Source organism: Thalia democratica, chromosome 9, assembly GCF_965202585.1.
Source record: "Thalia democratica chromosome 9, ktThaDemo2.hap1.1, whole genome shotgun sequence".
Lineage (NCBI taxonomy): Eukaryota > Metazoa > Chordata > Thaliacea > Salpida > Salpidae > Thalia > Thalia democratica.
Genome location: NC_139173.1, coordinates 24233830 through 24260437, shown reverse-complemented (window position 1 = coordinate 24260437; position 26608 = coordinate 24233830). Strand labels below are relative to the sequence as shown.

Sequence of the window (26608 nt, the reverse complement as noted above, 5' to 3'; positions counted from 1 at the left end):
TCTACACTATACCTTTTTAAATATTACTTAATAAAATAAAATAACAAACAACTTTTACGTTTTTTATACGATTGTCTTTATTACAAATTTAAATCACCTTGCATTGGATCATGATAAATAAGAAATTACAACAAATTTGCAATTCAACTGATGCAATCAACAACAGCAGACTTGAATGACAAAACTTGAAAGAAAACATCTTTCATATCTTTAGCGCTGCTCAGCGGATAGAAATATCAAAATTACAAAGCGGTACTATCGAAACTACTAACTTAGTTTTCAAAAATAAATAATTAAAGTTTTATGCTAATGGATTTAATTAAAAGAATTTAAAAAACTTTAAAAATTCCATCCATTGCAAAAGCATTAACTTTTTTAAATTAATGGAAATCATGTTTTGTCAAACGGTACTATTGAGTGAAATTAAAGTGATGAAATAAAATGTTGTTTTCCAATGAAGAGTAAAGCAATAAGTTTTGGATGTACATCTGTAAATTGCAGCACTGAATTAAAAAAATAATGGGAAGAACAATACATAAATTTCAAATTCACACAATTTATAAAAAGTCTTTCGAATCCAAGTAAAAGTATAATATTAGAAAATGAAAACAAAAACACGGTGTACTTATATTAAATTTTTATAAAAATTTTAATACCACTTTAAGGGCAGTCAAAGTCGAAATAACGTTTGAGTTAAAACTCTAAAATTTTAAAGTAAATCACTACCTACAATAAGCAATTTTAAGAAGAAAAAGGTCTACTTTTTTAATTCAAAACAATCTAATCTATTATGTAGTAAGCTTTTTTGAAAATAGTCAGTAACTTAACTATATATGTATAGAAAATTAAAAAAAAAAACTTATAGTGAATGATAAGCATAAAATATAAAAGAAAAACAAAATTAATAAAGTTGATTTTCACGTGTAAAATAAACAAGTTGTTATTCGACCACCAAAATATATTTTTTATTGAGGTTTTTATCTTGGTCTCTGTGGAATCGTAGGTTTTGTAGATGGTCTCCTGTAAAATAGTATTATTATTTATTTACAAACTTTACACATAATGTATTTCGAGTTTAAGTTAGATATTCATATTAAAATAGATCCGTAGATCTGTTCTTAAATTTATCTGAGAGCAGTGAAACGCCGTTAGTCGGAATAAAGTTTTTACACAAAAACATCTGTAGTATAAAAACATCAAGTTTAATCTAAAAAATTGTTTCAGAAGCCTTCAAAAGTAGTCAGTTTATTAATAAAGTATTTAATCCTGAATGTACACGTTTAAAAATTATTTTGAAAGCACTTTTACGTCATAAACTTATTCAACTACGTAGTATGTTCGTATTTGTATAAATAATAATACTGTAAGCGACGTGCGAGTAATTAAGTATTTCACACTTTTAACTAAGGTTAATGAATATTTATTTTAGAGATATAACATATTTATGAGCGCTTTTAAAATATTAAGTATCATGTACTTATAATTTTTGTATGTTTATATATTTAATATTAAAAACAAGTTTTTAAATTATAAAGCCATTTCATGACAATTTTCAGCAAGCTTCTTTGTTACAGCTTGAAATATATAAACTTTTATTTATTTTTAAAGCAATATCATAATAAAACCAAACTGTATTTGAGAGCATTTAGAAGTACAGCTAATACTTAACCGTTTTCAACTAAAATTTATGGTAATTCATTTTTTTGTACCTAGTAAAGCGGTAAATGATAAACTTTCACCAGAACTTTGTATCTAATTTCTCATTAAAGTTACTGGTAAGTCTTTATTCTAATGTAACAAATCGTTTAAATAATAACAATAAATATACGATAAACACAAGTTCGACTGACTTGGGAAGAACAGGCTTCCTCGACCCGGGTCTGTTTGGAATTGGCGGGGCGCTCATTTGGGGCGGGCCCGGTTGGTAACTGGACTGGAAACCCTGCTGGGGTTGGGACTGGTAGCCTTGGTAACCGGACTGGGGTTGTTGGAAAGAGGGTCTCTGTGGCGCCGTTGGTGGCTGCCTCCTGTTCGGACTGACGCTCCGCATACTGAGTTATTTACATTTATTATAACAATGAGTTTAATATAAAAATAATTGAACTTTTTACATGAACTTATTATATCAGTATAATTTTTACAACAAGCAACTTGGTACTGAGACAAAAGTTTTTGTATTAAAAAAGTTATTAAAATATTTTTGTCTTCAAAATGAATATTACAAACTTAAAACTAAAATTCAAAATTACAAACTACTTAATTCAATTAACTCAGTCAATAATAAACTAACAATGGGTTATTTTATTGTTTAATTATTTATTTAATCAATAATTTTAATAAACTAACGAAGGGTATCCCCCGCTTCCGAAAGTGGGCGATGAAGAATAATTTAATCTGTTTTCGGTTGAGGCCAGTGGCGGCGGTGTCGGCTCAACCTGTTCAATTATTATGCAATATTTTAATTAATATTTTGTTATATTTTAAACAAGACATGTAAAAAATTACAAGAACCTTTTCGTGCAACAAGCTGTTTGCTTAATTATAAGTTTGATTTTATTTCAAGTAAGTTTTATGTAGCAATTTTTCACAACGATATGCTTTAACATCCTATAAGTTTGCTCACATAGAAAAATACAACCAATTTAATTTTTTTTTATTAAATGTACAACAACAACAAACCTTCATCAAATTGAGATTACCAAGCACGTTCAACGCATCTTTTAAACCTGTGTGCAAATTGCATTGTTACATACCATATTTATTATATTAAATATTATTTTCAAACCTTTGTACATATTAAGCAAGACATCTCTTCTCTCTTTCTCTTCAGGAGCCTCTTGCATCAAGTTGTCCTGAAAATATTTGCTTGTATCATTTTATTGGTTATTTAATAATTTAAAATTGTTGTGTTTATTATTTAATAAAACCTTTGTTAAATTAGCAAACAAGTTGTCTTTAAAACTTGTTTGAATTACTTAAAATATAATTTTTACGTGTTACAAAACTCTAAAAAAAATTTTGTACATAAATTATTTTTCAATTTGTCTTATTTAGATGTGTATTCAAAGTGTATATTTAGAAGTTTTACGATGTAAAAGCGTGTAATTATAGAACACAGCTGTAAACCAGTGCGTAGAGCTTTTATTTAAAATTTTGCAATTAAATCAATAAAAAGTCAACGCAACTCTTACTGTGAACAACTGAATTGAAAAGGTTTCTACTTTTGAATTATTGTAATTATGTGCATTTTTTATTAAAGTTATTAGAAAAAAAAAAGCTTAAATATCTAAGTCTGTATAAATTAGACGGAGAAAAACAATTAAGCATTAATAAAACAAATTGGTCAAATATAAGTAATTGCAAATACAACTACTATTCATTAAAAAAAAAAAACTATAAAACAAAGACTACCTAATTCTAATTATTTAGTCGTTTTAAAGCACGTTCTTATTTTTTAAGCTTACTAATGTAATTTAACAAAGTAAAAAAAGAATGGATACTTTTTAGTACATCAGAGTTAATTTTCAACATATTAATGAATAATCAAAATAAAAACTACATTTGCACTTAAACATAACTAATTTATAATCACTAATGCAGTTAGTTGCTACCTAATAACTACAAAAAAAGTAGCAGTTTGAAAACTCGTGTACTCAATACACTACTCATTAAAAGTTGATACTTTATTAGTTCATGCTTTTATAATTGTTTATTTATTATCATAATTGTAGTTTACTATATAAAAATCTAACCGCATTAGCCGAGTAGATGTGAGCTTGAATTTCAGTTCTCAAGAATTCTTTTGTCTGAAAAAAATATTATTACGTTTGGTAAGTTTCATAAATAAAATTAAAAATCAACGTTCATAGAAAAAATTAAAAGGTCAACCTTGGCGTATAAAACAAATTAAACTTTGACAAAAAATGTAACTTATTACATTTTTTACACTTTTAAGAGTTTATAGTGTATTTCTTAAATTCAAAGTAAAACACACAAATCTAAACTTTTCTTTACAAAATTGGCAAAAATTGATTTTAGTATTGTCGAAAAATTAATTTGATTTGTCAAAAAAATTTAAAATAATGATAACAGCATTAAATTTAAAAAGAAAAAATAGACCATAAAAAATCTATTTTGTTATGATTTTTGTTGCTAAGCATGTACTCATTTATCATAAGGCTTTTATAAATTTTCGGATTAAGTTTCAATAAAAACTAACTACTTATAAGTTTTTTACTGTAAAGAACACTTTTAATTCTGATTACTTTAACATGAAATTTAAAAAATTCAAGCTCATTTAATCACAAAATCAGTAAAAATAGAAGTATCAACAAACTTTGCAATAAAAATCAAACAATACTGACATTGTTGACCATCAGGGTCATGATTATTTTGGGGACGATGTCCTTCACGCTCTGCCTGACAATGGACAGGTAGCTGTCCACCAAGTTTCTGATGTTCTCCACCCTCTTGTCCAACGTCGGGTCGAAGTTGACCACGTCCGATTCGCCCACCGACTGTTGAATCAAAAAATATTGGTATTTGTAAAGAATCGAGTGTCTTAACTTTGTTTGCTCGGTTGTTTATTTTTACCCTGACTTATGTGCGTGTAAACTAACAGACTGCTAATATAACTTAATTTATAAAATATTTGAAGTACAACTGTAGAAACGTTTTCATTGATGGTAGTCGTCTCCTGATTGGCTAAATAAAATCAAACTCATTTACACGATGGTTGTAAAGTTATCATTCTTTTGTTTTAAGACAACTATGTACCCGGTTAAAAAGTGTTTTTTATAAAAAAACATTTGTCTGTTTTAATAACAAGAACTTCACTATTAATAAGAACTTATATAATTAATTAGATTTCACATAATCGAAAACTAGATAAATCTTGTATTTCTTTCTTTAATTGTGTATTGATTACTGCTGTTATATGTTATATTATGTCAAAAAAAGTAACTTCCTCAAGTAAAGTTAACAAAACTTATTGTATCTTAATCAAAAAACAAACATCTTTTATACTTTTAAATCTATATTTAAATAATAATAACTATTTAGAGATATAAATTTTAATTTTTAGGTAGTAAATTTAGGGAATCTTGTTAAACTTTTGAAAGCTAATAACTATTTATAAAAATTTACTTTTACTACTTATAACATTATGTGGTAAGTATTTTTTTCAAACTTTGTATTTTGTTTATTAAAAATTAAGCATGTAGGTGTGAAAACATTACTGAAAATTAAACAAACAGTATTGTGTTGGTGTTGATATAAATAAAAATGCATACTCGTAATAATTGTTGTATAGAATTATTGTTAGCAAAAAAAGTATAAGTTAATCTTAATCAAAAAGTTGTGTTACTGTCACCTAGAAAATATAATTTACTATGAACTTAATCTTTAATTGCTGAAAGTTTTATCTAGTTAATGCGCAATACTTATATATAACATATAATAACTTCTAAAGAACATTAAATACAAAAAAGTTATAACTTAACAATAACTAAAAAAAACATAATTTATTTCGATTGCTTTTTATAACCTATATTTAGCAACTATATAATATAAAAAAATGGGAACAACATAAAAATTAAAAATATTACAACTGTAACTTTTAATCTTGGTTGAAAAGCTTTAAAATATGTATTTCCATCAAAATAAAAAATATGAGTTTTTAACGATTCAGTTTGTACCTAATTTTAAAAGTAAAAGATTAAAAAGAACAGGTCTTACAAACATTTTAAACTGAATTATAAGAATAAATATGGGCAACAAATATTTACTTTTTTATCGGCATTTTCATCAGAATTTTCGCCAATCAAATGAACACCAGCCCTTATCAACGAATGTTTCCAATCGTCTAGTATGTCCTCATTCTCGGCTGCTAACTCGATTGATCTAAATATAAATCGATGAAAAATTATGAAGCATTTATTCAATGAGGGTGTACAGCATGTTGAATTACGATAATAACATGTTTATAACAAGTAGAAAAAATTAAATTATTAATTGTACCTAAAGCGGTTGTGTGAAATAAATAGGTCTCTCTCCTACATGAAAGAGTTTAGAACGAAAACAATAATACTAAATCTTTTACTACTTTACAATGTTATTGAAACAGATCAATTTAAATTAATATAAGTAAAGATGCATTTAATAAGAACATTTTTAAATTCGAACATACATTTGATGATAGAAATACAAGAAAAAAAGTAAGAAGTTCGTTGCTCTGAGTCAAAAATATATACTAAGTCATTTATCAAATAAACAAGGTGAGCTTCCTCTTTTCATACCGACTTAATAAATACTAAACATTATAAAACACCACTTTTGCACTTTTGATTCGCACCTAATATGAAAAACCTATTAAGCTCATAGACTTTGATCCTATGTATCTCAAAAGTTACTTTAACTTTTATAAGTGGTGAAAAGTGTCTGGTAGCTAAGATAAAGCTCTAAAATACAATGCGGACCCTACTAAGTCTTAAAGTAGTTGGTAAAAACAAACTTGCTGTCTTTCCACACGTTTCTTCCGTTTTCGTTGAACAAAACAAATGAAGGCTTGGAACTTCCCAGGGTGAATCCCCCCTTTTCAACTTCTTTCAAGCTCAACCCCTCACACGACATCGCGTATCTCTTCTCGTCTTGCTGTGGGGGATGTTATTTATAATATTAATAATAAAATTTATTGGATTCGACTAAGTGTCAGAAAACAAAAATTGTAATTTTTTTACGACCATACTTAAACAAAATTAGTTTCTGAAAATTTTTAAGTTAAGCAAACGAGATATATTTTACTCTAAATACATAAGTATACAGTTGCTGCCGTAAAAAAACCACTTGTAAATAAAATATCTACATTGAATAAGTATTTTAATGCTAACTCATTTATTAGTTGATAAAAAAATACTGACATGAAACATAAAAAATGGATTTTTTATTAAACCTTCAAGTAAAGCACTTTGTTTCAAAAAATCTAAAGATAAATGCTCTCATTTACACAGATTAATTACTAGCTAAAAAAGAGGTGCCTTAAAATCAACTTTGTGAAGATTAAACGTTTTTCAAGATAATCGACAAAACACTAAATTTACATTTTTTGAGAAAAAAGACATATTTTTTAATTATTTCAACCATTGCTGTCATATTATAAATTATTAAATAACAGAAACAAATAAGAATAGTACTAACAGTTTCGTTTTTGTACCATGTGAGGGTGTCTGTGTCGAGCACAAACCAGAACTCCTTGCTTCCGGACATGACGCCTTTCGAGTGTAGCATCAGCCACCCTTTCTTCAGCATCTGATGATATGTTTATTTAAAAAAGATTAAACCTTGAAATTTAACTGAAACCTTTCTATAAGCATCTGATGACATATTTATTTAAAAATTAAACCTTAAAATTTAACTGAAACCTTTTTTTAGCATGTTTATTAAATAATATTTCAAAATGCAATCAACCATTTAACTGAAAAGACAATTGATAGCCGTAGTTAACAATTTGTAACATAAAAAATAAAACCGTGCGAATTGGGCTTTTTTGATCTCAACATACTTTAAAAGTTACTGTAAACTATTTTTATGAAATTTTAACATAACTTTTTTTATTAAAGTTTTACCAACATACCTAAAGTTTCAGCATATATGCATTTATAAAAACTTATTAAATAACTTTATTATGGTAATAAGAGTTTTATAAAAAAGAGTTTGAGTGACAATTCTATATTAAAAGTACACTTAAAAACTATAAGACTTAAAACATTACAACTTAAAAAATAAGCTTTAAAAAATAAAATAAAAATGATGCATTGAATAAAACCATGCAGTAGAAAAGTAAAAATTTTAAACTGTTTTCTAAATGCTAACAGTTATATTTTATTTAAATTGAAAAATTTTGTTATTGTTGCATGCTTTTAAAGTTGTTACAGCATATAGAAACTTCTCTCCATACGTTTTAATAAGTCGAAAATAACCTTAATATTCAATGAATTGTTGGTTGTGCAACATTAATACTGTAAACAGACATTAAAAAAACAATTTATTTAATTTATTAAACTTTAAAACAACGTAATTGTGAATTATACATGCAAGCAATTTAAACAGAAAAATAAATTTTCAAACAAATTAACTACTTAATTGTTAGTATTAATTTTTAATCATATTACTAACCTGGTGATTATTGTGGTCCATCGTTCTCTAAATTAACATTTAATTAACAACTAAGTAATAAATAGAAAAACTAGTAATTACGAAAAAAAGAAAATTAAAGATACTCTAAATTATATTTTCACTTAATTAACAACTATCTAATAATTAGAAAAATTAAAGAATGCATAACTTTTGATTCGTTAAGGTAATTATCGCTAATTTCAAACAGTTAAAAATAAAACTGATTTTTCAGCTTATAAAACAGTATGCATAGTAAAGCAAAAAAGTTGTATAAGTTAACCTACATACGTACAAATTTTTAAAAGATTAGCAAAAATCTAACATAATTTGATACATTGTTTTAAATAATTACTAATAAATAAGGAAGAGAATTACTTAATATAGCTTTAGAAAAGATTTAAAATTAAAATTCTCATAATTTTTACATAACTAAGTACGTAGCAAATTGTCTTAAATATTCCTAATAACCAAGATAGAAAATTAATGTATACAGCATGCTAGAACAGAATAAATAATAAATATTATTAAAACTAAGCAATAAGCTACAAGACCAAGCAAAATTATGTCAATAAAGATTAACAAAAAAAATTATGCAGTAAAATATATTTAACGTTTATTTTGTTGCATACTAAACAAATAAAATGTTTTAAGTAAACAAATTTGATTTTTTGTAACGTTGTGCAAGGGTCAGTTTATTTTTTCAATATTAAGTGTAACTTTTCCTGAAGAAACTGATGTACTAAAAACAAGTAAAATTGATGTATAAAATATTTTGTTTAAACTTAAGTTTAAAAGTATTAATGGCTATTGTTGTAGAACGTAAACAAGAATTTAAATAAGATAATTTAAAAAATTTTAGTGGTTAGAAAACCTCAAAATTAAAGTGTTACGTACAAGAGGTATTTAATTGAACTTACATTTGTAAGTAAGCTATTCCAATATATAACCTATTTAGTTAAAAGTTTAACAAAAACAATTTAACTAAACAATATTATAAACAAAAACCGTTAAAAACTATTTAATTAAACTGACCTTATTACTCGACTGGTCGTTATTTCTCGATCTGGATTGTGAAACAGTAGCGCTGTAAATATTTTTTGTAATAAAAAATAAAGTTTTGGTTCCAAGAATTTTTTTTCAAATAAAGTTTTTGTATAGAAACTTCATTTTAAGCTTACAACAAATTTGTAAAAGAAACAATTAATGCGTACTTAACTTAATAGAAAAAAAACATATTCAAGTTTTTACATAGTTTATCACAGTTTAACCATGTTTTTAAATTTCTAGAATATTTTCAAATAAATCAGAGGTTAAAGCTAAGTAAAAAATCAAACAAAACAACTTAAAATTTTCAACAAATTAAATAAAACTAACTTGACATTTCCAATAAAATCTGGGTGATGAGTATCAATGTAAGCAAGTTCGGTATCAATCACTGTTTGCATCTGTTGTAATACTTTACTGTTATACAAGCAACACATTTAGTGAATAATATGAAAAGCTTTATGCTAAAATATTTGAATACAAACTATTTTTTTAATAAATACTACAAAACCATGGTCAAACTTAATTTTAAATTTTTAAAAAGAAAACAATGTAATTTACTTAGCATTTAATAAGAAACACAATAAACAAACCATGTCTTTAGTTCTGACTTCTTGTTCTTTGACATGTTCAGTTACAATTCGGTCCGTTTCTTCTCTCAGCATAGGGTGAGATTTCATCTATGTTTGTTATATTGATTAAAATAAAAACATTAAAAATTTTCAATGTACTTTTTTAATTTAAATTTATTTATTATGTTTCAGTGTCAATTTAAATAAAACAAAGTGTATACTTTTGATGTACTTTTACTTGTATGTGTAACAGAACTTTTAACTTTACTTTTACTGCAGTAAAATATGCTGGCATGTTGTCCAAAAAATATTGATTAAAAAGCATAATAAAGTTGTTTCATTTGAAGAAAATTTAAAAATAGTATTACCCTTGAACATTGCTTCATCTTAGTTAATTTATAATTCATAAAAATTTACGTTTTTTTTATTTTTTTTTAGATGAAAATAAAATTTGCTGCTTATCAAAACCGACGTGTTAGTCTTAAAATAACTAAAATATTCATAAAAACAATTATGAATAAAAAAAAAACAACTAAACAAAAAAAGTGAGACATATCAAAACATTTAATACTCTTTTGAACATATTTTAAAGTTTGATAGGCTAATATAAACTATGGTTTTACAAACCCTTTAATAAGTGTTTGAAGTATAATTTTATACTCGGTTACATAAAAACTGCTCTTTTATCTTTTAAGTGCTTTTTGAGCAGTTTAACCTACAAAGTAGTCACAAAAAAGTTTAACCTTTAAGGTTATTCTTTATTTTTTATAATAGCAGAACAATTACAGTTTGCCTAATAATTCCTCTGCTTAAAAACCGGATAGAATAGTATTTAATTGTTAAAAACTTGATAACTTATTTAGATATATTATAAAACTCCTGCAAATTCATACTACTCTAAAATTTTAAATATCAATGCAAACTTTATTAGTTTAAAAATAAATGCTTTGTAGTTATTTGATGAACAAAGCTATTAATAGAATAGTAGACAATAATAATTTATTAGAAATAAAAAGTTTATTACTCATGTTTGTTCTCCTTACAAAAAAATTACTTAATTAACATATATCACTTTATATTTATAAATTAACTAGAAGTATATTGGAAAAAAGTTAATTACTTAGCAGAAAATAATAAAAGTAATACTCAAAGAAAAACTCTATAAAAATTATATAATTAAGTTTAGTTGAATCAAGTTAAAAGTACATACTTAGTTATATAAATATAATAAAAAAAGTAAATATAACACTTTTCATTATCAAAGAAGTAGTTGAGTATTCCAATTTGGCTTCGTATTTCTACTTTATTATAAAACCTTATTAAATCAACGTATAAAATAATAGATGTAAAATAAATGTTTTTGATGCTAAAGAATTATAGATTATGATGTAATTATGAAATTTAAATTAAATAAATTTCATTCATGTTCAGCAAATTTATTAAATATAAATTGATTTAAATTAAGTTTTATAGGTTCGTCAAAATATGTTTAGTTCTTTTGCATCAAATTATTTATACTAGCAGTTATTACTTTATGGTTTGTTGAAAACGGATTAAAAATTCAAGCAAAAATAAAGAGCTAAACTAAAAAAATTGTAGACTTTTTTAAATGTTTTAACATACTTAATAAAACAAGATCAAAAAAAAAAACACAAAAAACTGAAGACATACAAAGAGAATTCGAAGATGTAAAATACTATAATACTATATTATCTTGTAGTAAGAAACATTTAGAGCAGCGGTTCTTAACCTTTTAAACCTTGGGAACATTTATTGGTTAAGAACCGCTGATTTAGAGCATATTGGCAGTTCAAAATCATACAGGTTGTTTGTTGATAAAGTACTTTTAATGATTTACAATTATACTTAGCAACAAAAATTCACAATAAATACTATTTTTAATAAATGTAGTATACAATAAAAAAACAGCTTCACTACAATCCCTCAAAATATAAGTAAATAATAACACAATAAATAATATTATAATATTTAAATAAACAAACTAACCGCTTCACTGCAATCCCGCAATATATTAGTCAGTTCGCTTCCTACTGCTTCTACGCACCACAGTGCAGGTTCCTTAAATAATTATATAATCAAATAAAGTTACTAATGTTTATTTTTAAATTTTGTTCATTTTTAATAATTTTTAAGTTATTGCAAAATATAAAAATAAAAGGTTTGTTTTAAAAAGTGCAGGTTTCTAAAATAAATGAATAATATGTAAAACAAAATTTATATAAATAAAAAACGACTAGTGTTTGCTGGTCATCTAATAATAATGTTTTGTATTTATCAATATCAATTTAAAAAAAAAAATTATGAGAATTTAACAAAAAAAAAACTTGAATACTTTTAAGCAATTTACAGTCAGGGGGGATATAAATACTTATTTATTAGAGATTTATAAAAAATTCAAAAACGAATAGAAAAAACAGCATTTCTTTTAAAGTTATATACTGAAAGGTAAGAAAAACTGCAAACTTACTACATAAAAAACAAATTTACAATAAGTTTTTAATCTAATTTTTAAAAATAACTGACAATGAGTTTTTTAATTTGACCCCTGGCAACCTCCTCGAACGCCTGGTCGGGAGTGAACAGACCCGACCTGATCGCCCGAACGTTCTGAATGCACAACCTGATCTCCTTCCGCAGCTGCTTCTCATCCGTTTTCAACTTTAAAATATTATTATTTGTTAAATTATTACTTATTTGTTAAATTATTAATTGTTTGTTAAATTATTACTTATTTGTTAAATTATTACCTATTTGTTAAAATATTACTTATTTGTTAAACTATTACTTATTTGTTGAAATATAATTATTTGTTAAATTATCACTTGTTTGTTAAATTATTACTTATTTTTTAAATTATTACTTATTTGTTAAATTATTACTTATTTTTTAAATTATTACTTATTTGTTAAATTATTACTTATTTGTTAAACTATTACTTATCATTTGTTAAATTATTACTTATTTGTTGAAATATAATTATTTGTTAAATTATTACTTGTTTGTTAAATTATTACTTATTTTTTAAATTATTACTTATTTGTTAAATTATTACTTATTTGTTAAATTATTACCTATTTGTTAAAATATTACTTATTTGTTAAACTATTACTTATTTGTTGAAATATAATTATTTGTTAAATTATTACTTGTTTGTTAAATTATTACTTATTGGTTAAATTATCACTTATTTGTTAAATTACTACTTATTTGTTAAATTATTACTTATTGGTTAAATTATTACTTATTTGTTAAATTATTACTTATTTGTTAAACTATTACTTATCATTTGTTAAATTATCACTTATTATTTGAAATTTACTCAACAGTTTTCAGAAGTTTCATCTATTTTTTATTATTGTTAATCTGTACTATTTATGTAAAATTGAACCAATATTTCATTAAATAGTTCCTCAACAGACTTTAAGTGTTCAACTTATTGTTCTTCATAATAACATGAATAAAAAATAGTTTAACGAAACCGAATATTTAATAAGCTTATTAAAATTACTTTAATACAAGAAAGTTAGTTCTTTCAGATTATAACTACTAATCATATTTAAAAGTGATATGTCTAATATTGATTATATTTAATCTTTATTCCTAAGCTTTTTGATATATTATACTTTATACTAATATTATAGAATTTTCTTTTTTTTTGTTAAACCCTTGTTATTTTCAAACATATTTTATTTATAAATTTTAAACAATTTTTGTCAAAAATTTAATTTTTATTCGTTAACTAAGGTAAAACTCTTGTTCATAAAATACTAATAAAATATTAAGATAGTACTTCTTAAGTGATGTTTTTTTTTTGTTTATTACTAATAAATTGATAAAAGTAAACAATTCATAAAACAGCGACTTGAAAAAAAATCATTATTAGTATATATAAGATAGATGGACTAAATTAAAAAATAAACTGTATACATTAAACTATTAAAAATATAACTTTATCATTTTTATTAAAGTCATACCTACTTAGAAAGCTAAAACAATGTTCTACTTAACTTGTTATTCTATATCATATATAAAAAGCTTTCAAAGTTTAATTGTTTCTACAAAGGCATTCTTATTTAATTAGATTTCCGTACAGAATTATGAAAAACGTAATATGCACATGTACCGTGTACAAACTTTAATTTAACTTTTCTTATAAAATACTTAACTAAAGAAGATTGTAATAGAGATTCAGGCACTAAAAAACATTCACTGCTGATTTTTGAAGAAAAGTTCTATACGTGCTAATTTATTAAAATATTATATATATTTTTTTAATTACTTTTGATAATTTATAAGAAAATACAGACTTCTAACAACTTTATTAATTACTTATAACGAGATATTTATAAATCAGTTAACTACAAAGACATTTCAAAAATTATATTAAAATATAGCAGATAAAAGATGTAATATTCAAAATTGAATTTTCGATGGAAAAGCAATCTAAAAAAACACATAAATTTTATTGTTTAACCTACTTCTATAAATTGTAAGCAATTTAATTCAACGTTTTGCAGTCTACTAATAAGTAAGTTTCGAATTATCTGAGTACAAAAGTTTTTATATACTAAGGAAAACATCTTTTATGTCAAGTTTGTACCTAATACTGTTAATCAAATGTACATTCAATATATTGCTTACATAAATCTGCCCAGAAATATAGTGCAAATATTAAGAAGTATGCTTATTTAGCTTAGGTTTTGAAATTTGTTTTTAGCTCTAATTTAGAACAAGAAAAATAAGTAGTTTCAACTAAAGAACACAGCCGTTTTAGTTGTTTAGTTATTTAAAAAACTATTCTTACAAACTTAAGAGCGGATAGTTTAATAATCATAAAAAAGATAACTATTGTGATTTTTTCATATGTGAGATAATTATAACAACTTTCATGTAAAGAAAAGTATTGGTATTATAGTTAATCGGATATGTATAAAAAAGTTAAAAAGTTGTATTTTTATTCAATATAATAGCTAGTTCCAATTTGAAAACCTAGAACTATAACGACCTTAGAATTATTCTAAGTAAAAAATATATTACCCTTCTTGAAATCAAAAAACAGCATATTATATAAACAGTTTAAAAATAGTTTTTGCTAGTTAATTTAAAAACTTATTATTGTAAACATGTAAACAGTTTAATAAAACTTTACTTATAATCATAATGTTTAGAAACAAAAAAACCATTAGAAGTTCAGTACACTGTTTAATTAAACTTGTATACAACACTAAACAGTATAATTTTTGAAAAAGTGATTCATAGTTCTAACTTTAACCTTTCCTGATGTATAAACTAAAACTGTATAGTACTGTTACAAACATAACTGTTATTACGTTTTTAATAAAATAATATTTTCATACTTTTTTTTACATTGCAAAAAATAACTTTTAATTAGTGTTTTATCAAATTCGACGAACAATATTTCCAATGATACGTTATGAAAAATACACTAAAACTATGAAAGATCAAGAAATAATTTTAAGCAATTTAACAATGAATTCATATTGATTAATAATGAGTAAGCAGGCGCATGATAAATTTCTTACAATTTTTCTTTCAAACATTCAAAGCTGCTCTGATCAAAAAGATATATTGTGTCAAAACTCACAACGAAATCACACTCTTAACTACAATCTGTTTCAAACTTTTAACCTGATTCATTTGGCTTTTACTCATAATTCTTCTTTTGCTTCTGCTTCCCAGCCATGAAAACGTCTACAACAACAAGTACAAAAGAAAATGTTATAATTTTTTTTTTGAATAGATAGTTGAACATAAACAAGGGTATTTACAAAAAGGTTTGTTAAAAAATAATTTACTCTTTCAAAAAAAAAAAAACTGGAACTGAATAGAACCATAGCTAGCAATAAAGTAAACTTTTTCTTTATTTGTTTTTTATCCATAAAAAACTAACTCTGTTCTAAAACTTGATAAAAATCAAAACACACAAACTTAAAATTTTGGGTTGTAATCTATCTCGAAGTATATAAATACTAAAAAACTCTCCATTCAAAAGAAAAGACTGATTCAAAACAAAAACAAAGCTAGCAACAAACCTGTTTTAACTTTAAAATAGTGAGCTTCAAATAAGAAACAAACTTTTTGTATTTGATAGTTGAATCTCTGATGGAATATCATGTTAATTTTGGCTCCCCCCAACAATTCGTTCTCGTTCAGTGACGCACCTGTTCCCTCAACTTGCAGCACAAAATTGTCGTTCACGCTCTGCACCATCCTGTTGAAACGTCGCTACATTAGTAGTTGAAACGTCGCTACATTAGTAGTTGAAACGTCGTTACATTAGTAGTTGAAACGTCGCTACATTAGTAGTTGAAACGTCTTTACATTAGTAGTTGAAACGTCGCTACATTAGTAGTTGAAAGTCGCTACATTAGTAGTTGAAACGTCTTTACATTAGTAGTTAAAAGTCGCTACATTAGTAGTTGAAACGTCTTTACATTAGTAGTTGAAACGTCGTCACATTAATAATTGAAATATCGTTACATTAGTAGTTGAAACGTCGCTACATTAGTAGTTGAAATGTTGTTACATTAGTAGTTGAAACGTCGTTACATTAGTAGTTGAAATGTCATTACATTAGTAGTTGAAACGTCGCTACATTAGTAGTTGAAACGTCGTTACATTAATAATTGAAAAGTTGTTACATTAGTAGTTCAATTATTGTTAAAATAGTTTCAAAATTTTTTTTATTTTGCAAAAATTTCAATTAAAAAGACTGTACAAACCAAGATAATTGTTTTTAAACATTTTTAGTTAGAAAACTTTTTAAAGAGGCTTCAGCTATAAAACAAGAATATATAATACTACTTATCAACTTTTTGACGATTTATTTTCTAAATAAAACAACAACTTGTGAAGTGAAAACATTACTAAATACAACACATTATAAACATTATAAATCACAAACTTGGTCATGAGCCTCATTTTAGTGCTCGGGTCGTTGGGTTTCAGGTGCTTGAACTGCTGAACGTCCTTCTCAATTTCGTTCAGTTGCCCCTGCAGCTTCTTCTTCAGCTGCGGCAACGTGGCCTTGATGTGCGCCGTCAGTTGCTAGGAGAAAAATAAACATTTTCAGCAAATATGGTTTAAAATTAAATAATATTTAGTACCACTAAAGTTGTAATGATAAAAATGAGACTTTTTAGATTTTTAGATTCTTCATCAAATGCTTTTTTTTTGTAAATCGTTTTCACTGCAAAAAGAATCCACTACACTTTATATATAGAGATACTCTGTATGTCATACGCAAAAATTCAGTTTTAAATATTTATTTCAAAACTATTTGACTTTTTTTCTGCATATATCATTTTGAAATATTATTAGATCTTTATTAGATGTTAGAAACATAAGAACTTTATCACAAAACTTTACATTTTATTTCTTCATACCTCATTGAGTTTCTTCTGCAGGTAGCCGGTTCCCATCCTGTCTACCATGTGCCTGTAGGCTGGATGCTGCAGGAAGTACTGCCTCTCCGCCGCCAACGCCGCCCTGATGTCCTTGTTCTGCGTGATGTCCTTCTGCGACCTGTTCACCACCCCAACGTACCCTGTGTTGAATGTAATGTTGAATACTGAACATCAAATATTATTTTCAAAATACCCTGTGTTGAATGTAATGAAGTTTTATAAATATCAATACTATTGATATTATTGAATTAATACTCTTATCTAATCTTATCCAAATATCTCTTAATAATTGTGAATTGAAGGTTTTTTAATAAAATGCAAGTAAATTAAACACGTGATGTAGTTGGGATGAATATCCCCTATTTAAAACAAGTGAATAACACGTAGTTAAATTGTACTGTTAGGACTTATAATGAAACTTTGATCACACTGAAGCTGCTCTTACTTTTCAAATCGCTAGAAATAAATTTGTGGTTCCACAGTAAACTTTTTTTTGAGTGTGACTCGAATGGGACAATTTTAAAATATATTTAAGCATCGCACGAAGTTTAATAAAAACTGAGTTCATAAAGCATTATTTAATTACAATAAAAAAGTAATCATCTTTCTAGTTTAAATGAGTTAGTTTACAACATATTAAGTCTTGCTTAAAACTTCATTAGGATAAAAGTTGCTTTTGTTAAAAGAAATTAATTTTCAAAGTTATTTCTACAAAAAGTAAAAGATTTATTTAGTAAAATTTATTTTCTGTTCTAGTTTATACAAAAATCAAAAAGATATAAATTTCAAATAATACAATACAAAATACAATAAAAACACCCTGTTCAATCACCTAGTCATTAAAATTTTAATTAGTTAGATATGGAGAAAATACCTAATAAATGAAAGTTTTAGGTACTTCAATTGGTTATTTAACGGTTTTAAACACGTTAACAGGTTATTTTTAACAGCAAAAAAATAGATAGGCTTAATGAATTTTAAAAATAAAGCTTTCTTTAGAAATACTGGTTTCAATTGAGTACTTATCAAATAAATATTTAAACGACAGATTTGTACATTTAAGCTAGACATTTGTAAAAATTATGAAATTTTAATTTGATTAAAAAAAACTAATATTAATATAAAAATATTTCAACATACCGTTTAAAACACTTGAAAAAAATTATTTTATATATAGTTTGATTTCATATTGGGAAAAAATTATTTAAGTACAATTTTTTGAACTTTTTATATAACAATGTAAATATAGAAATGACTTCAGTTTCATTATTTTTTTATTATATGTAGTTTCTATTAAAATTTTGTTTTTACAGCACTAAATATAAAATTAAAAATACTTCATACTGCTACAAAATCTAAAATTTTAATCACTTACATAAAAATACTAGTAAATGTAACAGAGAGAAAACCTGAGAATACAACATTTTATCGATTTATGTTCAAACATAAATGACTACTTAACTTCGTGCAATAAAACTTAGTTACTTTTTTCATTACATAAAAAACAAATCGTTGTTTGTGATGATTTGTTTTTTGACAAAAAATATAAAAAATCTAACTGATCTTAATTTTCTAAGATTTCATATTATTTTACTAATTCTATTCTTGTAAAAAATAATTGATAAAAAATTTAAAATATTTCATATTGCCTAAACACACTGAAATTGTATTTCATCCATTTGATTTCGATTTTATATAAAAACTAACAAATAACTTCTATAAAACAAATCTTTAATTAGCTTTTTTTTTAACTTTTAACAAAATGTAAATCAAAAGTTGCAACCAATTATTAAAAACTAATTATTAACCTCTCCTCAGGGGTAAATGTTTGTTTTCCAAGATGGCTCTCGCGTCAGTGCCATCGTCCATTAAATCAAGTTTTGTGATAACTCCGATTGTTCGAGTTCCTAATTTCATACAACATTTTAGCTTATTTATAAATAAACATTTTATTATTAAGTCAAGTTTTGTGATAACTCCGATTGTTCGAGTTCCTATTTTCATACAACATTTTAGCTTATTTATAAATAAACATTTTATTATTAAGTCAAGTTTTGTGATAACTCCGATTGTTCGAGTTCCTATTTTTACACAACATCTTATTTTTTATCAATAAATTATTAATAACTTATAAGATCAAGTTTTGTAATTACTAGAGTTGCCAATTTTTTTGGCAAATTTTCTCCAGGTTTTCAAAATTTCTTTCAGGTTTTCGAAATTACACGTTTTAGGGTCTATTTTTAGTTCAAAATTGAGTTTAAGGTAAAAAACTGTTTTAAGTAATATAAAAACATTTAAAAGATATTGTAATCTTCATTAAAAGTATTCTTTAATTAAAAAAAACTTGATGATGAAAAAAAAAAATCTATAAGGTAAGTTTTTTGTGTGAAATCAAAATTTTACTACATACTTAACATATAAAGTTGTTCAAAATTCCAGATTTTTTTTGAAAACTTCTCGAATTCCAGGGTTTTCCAGGTTTTTTGGCAACTTTGAATTACTCGAACTGTACCAGTTCCAAATTTAAAAAATACAACAATAGTAGAATATATATTTTAGTTTAAAAACTAATTTGAAATAAAGAAGCAATTTTCAGCACCTATAACTAGTGCCGTTTTTTAAATCTATTCTGTTTAATAAAGAAATTTTAAGAAAAAAAGACAAATTTAATTTGACAGATTTTAATAAAAGTACATTATTTTAGAAGAACAAAAATCAAATATTTTATTTTTTTTAAACGCACTAGAAAATTTTTGTGTGCAATCTTAAAACAACTGAATTGAAACTTTACAATCCCAAAATTATTCTTGAAAAAATGGTTGAAAATTACAAATACCCAACCTTGCGGATCGAACTCCTTGGCGATCTTGAGGGCGTCCGAGTTGGCGAGATCGGTGTTGGCGGGTGATACGGCGAGTATCAGGCAGTTGTCCTTCTGAACGTACTCTGCGATCATCCCTTTTATCTGCTGCTCGATATCAGGTGGCTGGTCGCCCACCGGCACCTTGGTGAGGCCGGGAAGATCCACCAGCGTCAGGTTGAGTACTGATGGGGAATATTTAAATGTAATTAAGTACCACCTTATTGCAAGACAAACAATTTTTTATCCATTTTGTCTTAATCGTTTATAAAAAATCCATTTTTGTTAATTACTTGTCGTTTTAATTAGTTGTGTTTTTAGGTTGAGTACTGTTGAGGAATATTAACTGTAATTAATTGTAATTAATTTTCAGTTGATTCAAACGGGGTGCAGACGGTTTCAAGTATTGATAATAACTGGTAACATTTAAACTTCTCAATAATTAATTTAAAATAATTAACTACCGGAGGGTCAATTAACAAACTTTGTAACGAAATTAACATTTCGTTTTAATATTTTAAAGATCGTGAATAAATATGGAATTTTTTGTAACAATAAAAGCTTTTCCAAAACAAATTTTATAACTCTCAAAACAATTTTCTTAAAACAATAAACAATATAGTTTACTTAAAGGAGTTACATTTGTTTCAGTGCTTATAAACGGAATTTTACTTGCATTTACTCGCAGTATCGTTTGGTGTAGCTCGTAATGTTGCATTATAAAATGTTTAAATTTAAGTTTGGAATGCTTCGTTTTCTTTAGTTTAAGATACTTCTTGTTACTTGTGTTCAATTGTAGTTTTAGTTAGTGTGTCATGTGATTATTTAATATTTGTAAATAAACTTTTGTTTACTTTTAAGTATCTTAGATGTATTTATCTTATCTACCCATATCTATCCCCATTTAATTACCCTTAGCAAAACAGATTGGTTACAACCTTAAACTTTCTAGATGATTTAAAATATCAAAACAAATTGATTTATCAAACTAACCACGACTTAATTAAACAAAGCAACTGATGAATGATTTTTTTTTTGTAATGTTCCTTCAGAATTACGAGTTAAATAACCCCAACTTTAAAATTTAAATATTTCTAGTCAATCAAACAAACCATGGGGAGAGTGAACTTGCAGGTTGATGGGTCTCCTGCTGATTCCCTTGTTGCTTCCAGTTTCCCTGTCCGTTTCAGCTTCTATTTCCCGCCGAATTTCGTTGAAATCCGTGAACTTTTTGGATGGATCGTGCAGAAATGTTCCCCATTCTGAAAAAGTTATGTGTTTCAATATTAGGAAGATAATTTAAAGAATGCTTGCCAATGGATGCACTTATTTTTCCAGAATTTTTTTTATCAGAATAAAAAAGTCGTTACATTGGAGGAAAATAGTCTGAAATATCTACTTCATGTAAAGTTGACAAAAAGAATGTTTATATTTCAATCCGCATTTTTTGAATATGCTATTTTAACGTACACCTAATGTGATACTCTTTAAAATTCTTGTTCAAACACCAAAGAAAACCGAACTTAATGCTTAGTTGTTGTTAAAAATAGTTTTTTGAAAATTGTTAAAATTGTTTTTTCAACTACACTTGGTATAAAACTGCTTCTGGGGTCTATTAAATGTTTAAATTAATATGCGCAGCAATTTACATTCAAAACAAGTTTCAACTCAATGATCAATTTGAAATATAAAGAAATCTTAACAAGTATACAGTCAGTTGATTTGTTTAAAAAAAAATATTATATCGGACAGTCTGTCTATGTTTTTTGAAACTTTAAATACATCAAAATAAAATTTACAACATCTTACATTGTGTATTAAGTTATAACTTAATTGATAGGCTAACAAACAATAATAATATATTAAAAATTTCATTTAGCATACAGCAATTATTAATATTAAGATATAAATAACATCAAAATCATTTCTTTTGTATAAATAAAAACAAATATAAAACTAAATACCTTTTCTAGTATTGAATGTGTTAAAACTGAGGCACCAAAGCTATAGATATTTTTTTATTAATGCAAATAATTAATTCAAGTAAAACTAAGCTTTAAATATGTATTTTATAAGTAGTTTTTTTTAAATTACAATATAATACTTTACAATTACGATGCTTACAAAAAATTTATTAAACTGCTCAAATAGTTTAATTGATCAATACTGTGATATACATGATCTCGATAACTAAATTTTAGATTATTTTTTTAAACACTTATAAAGTATATTAAAAAGTAATACTAGCTATATGTTATAATAATGTAGTAAAAGTTCTAATTAATTTTTTAATTGACAAGAATTACAACATAATCAGTCTATATAATTGCTTATTATATCATTATTTTTAAAATTTACTTAGTTTTTGAAGATTTAGATAACATAAAAATTACTATAATGTAATCAGCTAAAGTTGATACTTTGCAAGCTGTCTATTTGGAAAACTTTGAATTAAAATCAAAACTAAAGCATTTTTTCAGTATTTAAATAAATATCAAAATAAGTTTGACATCAAAAGACAATTGAACGTAAATTATATTAAGCAAGCTTAGTTTATGAAACATTGTAAAAAATAAAGTATTAAAAAAAAGCTATAAAATACATCAAAGTAATAAATTAAATTGATAAAAATAAACTCAAATAAATAAACAATTTTAAAACTGTTAGTTAAAAATTAGGAGTGAGGATTTTAACTATTTAAATATATGACAAACCGAACATTTAATATGTAAAATGGATTTTAGTAAGGAGAACTTTTATTTAATGTTATAAAAAAATTAACTTATGTTTAAGCGATTAAAGTTTGATGTGTATGCACAAAAAGCACTTAGCAATTTTTTTCAACTTATAAAACATGAATTTTGACAAATCAAGAAATAAAATTGCATAGACACTTCGAAAGAGAATTACAATACTGAGAAAACTTTAAAAAAATTAATAACATGTTCGAGTAAAACAAACAAAAAACTGTTTATTAAAAAAGCTAAGATCTAAAACAACTAAAACTTCTATCAAATCTACAAAATTTAAAAACTATAATTCATTTCAGTCAGCAATAACTTGAACTAGTTACTTTTAATAAATAACTAAACAAATACTAAATATTTTTAATTAAGAAGTTATATGAAACATACCTCCTCTAGGCTCGTTGATGAGCTGCAAAACCAATGGTCTCCTCGTGACTATACCAGATCCACGAGGTAAAAAATCCCTGTAAAATTGTGAGTTTGAAATATACTATTTATTGCTGAGTTAACACCCATTTATATAAAATTTACTTCAGTTATATTGTTCAAGCATGTTTTATACAGTTTTGATAAACAAACTAATATATTTATCAAAGAGAATTGTTTTTACTATAAGTAATTATAAAGCTATAAAAAGTATTCGGTTAAACGAAAAATATATTTTAAAGTTAAAAAACTTAGTAGTCCGATCTGACTTTTATAGGCTTCTATAGTTTCATAAAAATTTATCATCTTTATATCACTATGCTTATGTTAAGTAAATCTATTGTTTCATATATCAAAGCTGATAACAATTAAAGTGTTTTTAAACTAAGAGTCAAACTCTTTTATTAAACTAATTAATCAAATTAGACTATTTTTGAATAAATATTCACTTACAGCAGTATTATTCAAGTTTGTATAGTTTATTCTTTGTTTAATCGTAAAGTTTATATAACATATTTTTAAACAACTAAACTCTAAATTGTATTTTTTTTGTTTTTTAAAACTTACAATTTTCAGCTTATGCTAGAATAGGACCACAAGTTTCTAAAATTCTTTTTTTTTAAATTACTGAAAAAAGGTTATATGAAAACTGCAAAATATTGTACTAGAGATTGTGAAAAAGTTAGCTAAACTAATAATTTTAATTTCATAAATTAGTTTCAAAATTTTTCGAAATATATTTGTATTAAACATTCTTAAAGTTTAGATGCTAGTTTTTATTAAATACAATTTGAAACCTTTGAAAATTATAATAAATTTGGTAATAAAATTTGTTTATAGATTTAAATTGTGATGCTTCAGATGATTTAAAGACACTAAAAATTATATTAACAAATTTTAATTCATCAATTTGATTCAATTTACTTTTTTTTAAAGATATTAACCAATTATATGTTCTTACAAGTTTTAAACTACTTACAACAAATTATTAAAACTACACTCATTTTTTAACCTAAACATTTATGAATACATACTAAACTATAGAAAATAATTATAATTTTATCAAATTATATCTAGAAAAACAGAAAATAATAAACTTTTATAGCAAAAGTTTTAGTTATTTTAAAGAAAAAACTACACAATCAATGAAAAGTTGAACATAAAACTATTGCTATAAATACTTAATTCTTTTTTTTTATAATGTTTAAAAGATATATGCACATTAATTTAGTTTTCTTATAGTGATTTTACTATTTTTGTTTAAAATACCTATTGCTACAAAATTTATTTAAAATAAAGCTTAGGCTTTTATTTATTCTCTTACAAAAAAAAAAAAAATACTATAAACAACAAAAGCTTTAAACTTATAAGTTACATTAGTTCAACAAAATAATTCACCAAATTTAACTATTATTATAGTTATGAATATAAACCTATTATTCTTCCCTAACAAACAATAAGTTAATATAAACATACTTAGAACGAAACTAGAAACTATACTTGCATAAAGTTTTTTATACTTTGATTTGAAAAACTGTAAAAACAAAATCCAATAAGTCTGCTAACAAAAATAATTTTAAACTGTTTATATTTTTTCTTCTAATATAAAATGAACAAACCTTCCAACAAAATTTTCCAACACACTACTTTTACCAGCACTCTGTCCTCCAACCACGGCTATCTGGGGCAGGTCAATGTCCAAATTTCCACCTAAATAATTTTACTATGCTTTAATTAAAGGATATTACAAAATTAAAGGGAAAAAAAATAATGAATCAATAACTTTTACCAGTATAATTTTCATTTATTATACTTAAGTCAAGAAACCATAATAAAATAAAATAAAAAGTAAAAAAAAAAATAAACTTTTACCTGATATTATTTTTATCATATTTTATTGAATAACAATTACAAACCTAAAACATTAAAGATCAACATCTATATTTCCAGGTCAAAAATATTTCTTTAAATATTTATTTTACTAAAAATATGTTTAAGGTAAAATTAAAAACTATTAATTTTCAAAAACAACAGCATAGATTTAACCATTTAAACTAATATGCATCCAGAAATAAATTTAGTGGTTATACTAACTCCCTATTAAATAAAAATTAAGTGTTAGGAATTAATAATTAAAATAACGCATGTGGTTTAATATCAAATATTTTGATAATTTGAAATACACCAACGAAACAATAATAAAACAACAAAAAATGTTTGGATACATTATCATTTATATAGAAAACAAGCATGTTTATACAACTTAAACTACCTGATTGAAACTTCAAACAAATAACCTGGTTACAACTTCCACTACAACTATACCACAGTACATTTAAATGACCAAAATATAATATAAATTACCTGTTTGAGCAAATGCATCTTGCAGTTTGTTGACCATCGGAATGAGATGCTCCATTCCCGCGTTTCCAGACATTTTGTTTGGTCAATTTTATTAAAAACTTATTAAACTTATAACTGCTTGAAGATTATGTAATTAGCTTTAAGTAGTTGTTAAGTTTTCTTCTTCTTTTTATTTAACTTTTAAAAAAATTTTTAGTTCTATATTTTTATTTTATGCAATTATTTACTTTTTTTAAATTTTCTATTACAAATATCTGGAAATTATTAGTGTGAGAATTAATGATTGTAGCTGAGTAATTTACATACTTTAAAAATTAGGAAATAATAAAATAGTTTTTCTTTTTTATACTTTTAAGCACATATATCTACAGATTTTATTAAAACATGTCATACTTTACAGTTTATGTTCATCTAATGTTTGCTTTTATATATCTTAAGATATGAAATATGTTTTTTTATAGTAATTTTACTTCTCCTTTTTTAATTTGTTAACAACATACCTGTTTTTTTGCATTTTCAGGGTTGCTCTTATAGAAAAAGCAACAAGAAAAATGTGAGCATATACGATCATAAAAATTGAAATCTTTTGGAGATGGTGTAGTGCCAATTGTGGCCTATTTTTGTCATGGTTAATATTAGCAGAAATGGGTTTTTAAAAGAGTGCATACCATTTTTTAGAATTAAGTTTGTTATTTAACGAAAATAAAAATAAAAACAAAAATTATTTTTTATTGATTAAATAATTAAAACTGATCAAAATTATTTTAAAAATATATGGTGTGAGACTTGATGAATTAAAGATCTTTATCCAATTTAATCCATTGACCACAATTGTGATATATTCCAGTAGTCTTGTAGCTACACTGTGAGTACTTGAGGGCATAGTTAGTACAACTTTTTTACAAAAATGTAATTGGCTTCTTAATAAAATGTTAAATTGTGAAATATAAGTCAGTGTCAAAACAATTTCAATTG

The 26608-nt window shown here is 24.6% G+C and overlaps 1 protein-coding gene across 2 annotated transcripts; it reads right to left on the bottom strand.

The window, feature by feature from the left end:
• Nucleotides 1-81: 81 nt before the first annotated feature.
• Nucleotides 82-25752, bottom strand: LOC145844631 (dynamin-1-like). 2 transcript variants are annotated; one of them, XM_082952030.1, is made up of 25 exons: nucleotides 25634-25752; nucleotides 24889-24979; nucleotides 23231-23307; nucleotides 21209-21358; nucleotides 20078-20281; nucleotides 19045-19143; nucleotides 17216-17376; nucleotides 16735-16877; nucleotides 15906-16041; nucleotides 12333-12467; nucleotides 11796-11867; nucleotides 9810-9896; nucleotides 9547-9617; nucleotides 9205-9256; nucleotides 8173-8199; nucleotides 7195-7305; nucleotides 6512-6651; nucleotides 5787-5901; nucleotides 4365-4517; nucleotides 3753-3806; nucleotides 2786-2852; nucleotides 2680-2726; nucleotides 2347-2435; nucleotides 1851-2051; nucleotides 82-1020 (listed from the first exon to the last, which is right to left on the bottom strand). In XM_082952030.1, exons 1-25 carry the CDS (start codon nucleotides 25704-25706, stop codon nucleotides 978-980), a joined length of 2598 nt encoding a protein of 865 aa, XP_082808156.1. In that variant the 5' UTR covers nucleotides 25707-25752; the 3' UTR covers nucleotides 82-977. The 2 variants fall into 2 exon arrangements, with proteins under 2 accessions (XP_082808156.1, XP_082808157.1); XM_082952031.1 differs by lacking the exon at nucleotides 8173-8199.
• Between the last annotated feature and the right edge of the window lie 856 nt (nucleotides 25753-26608).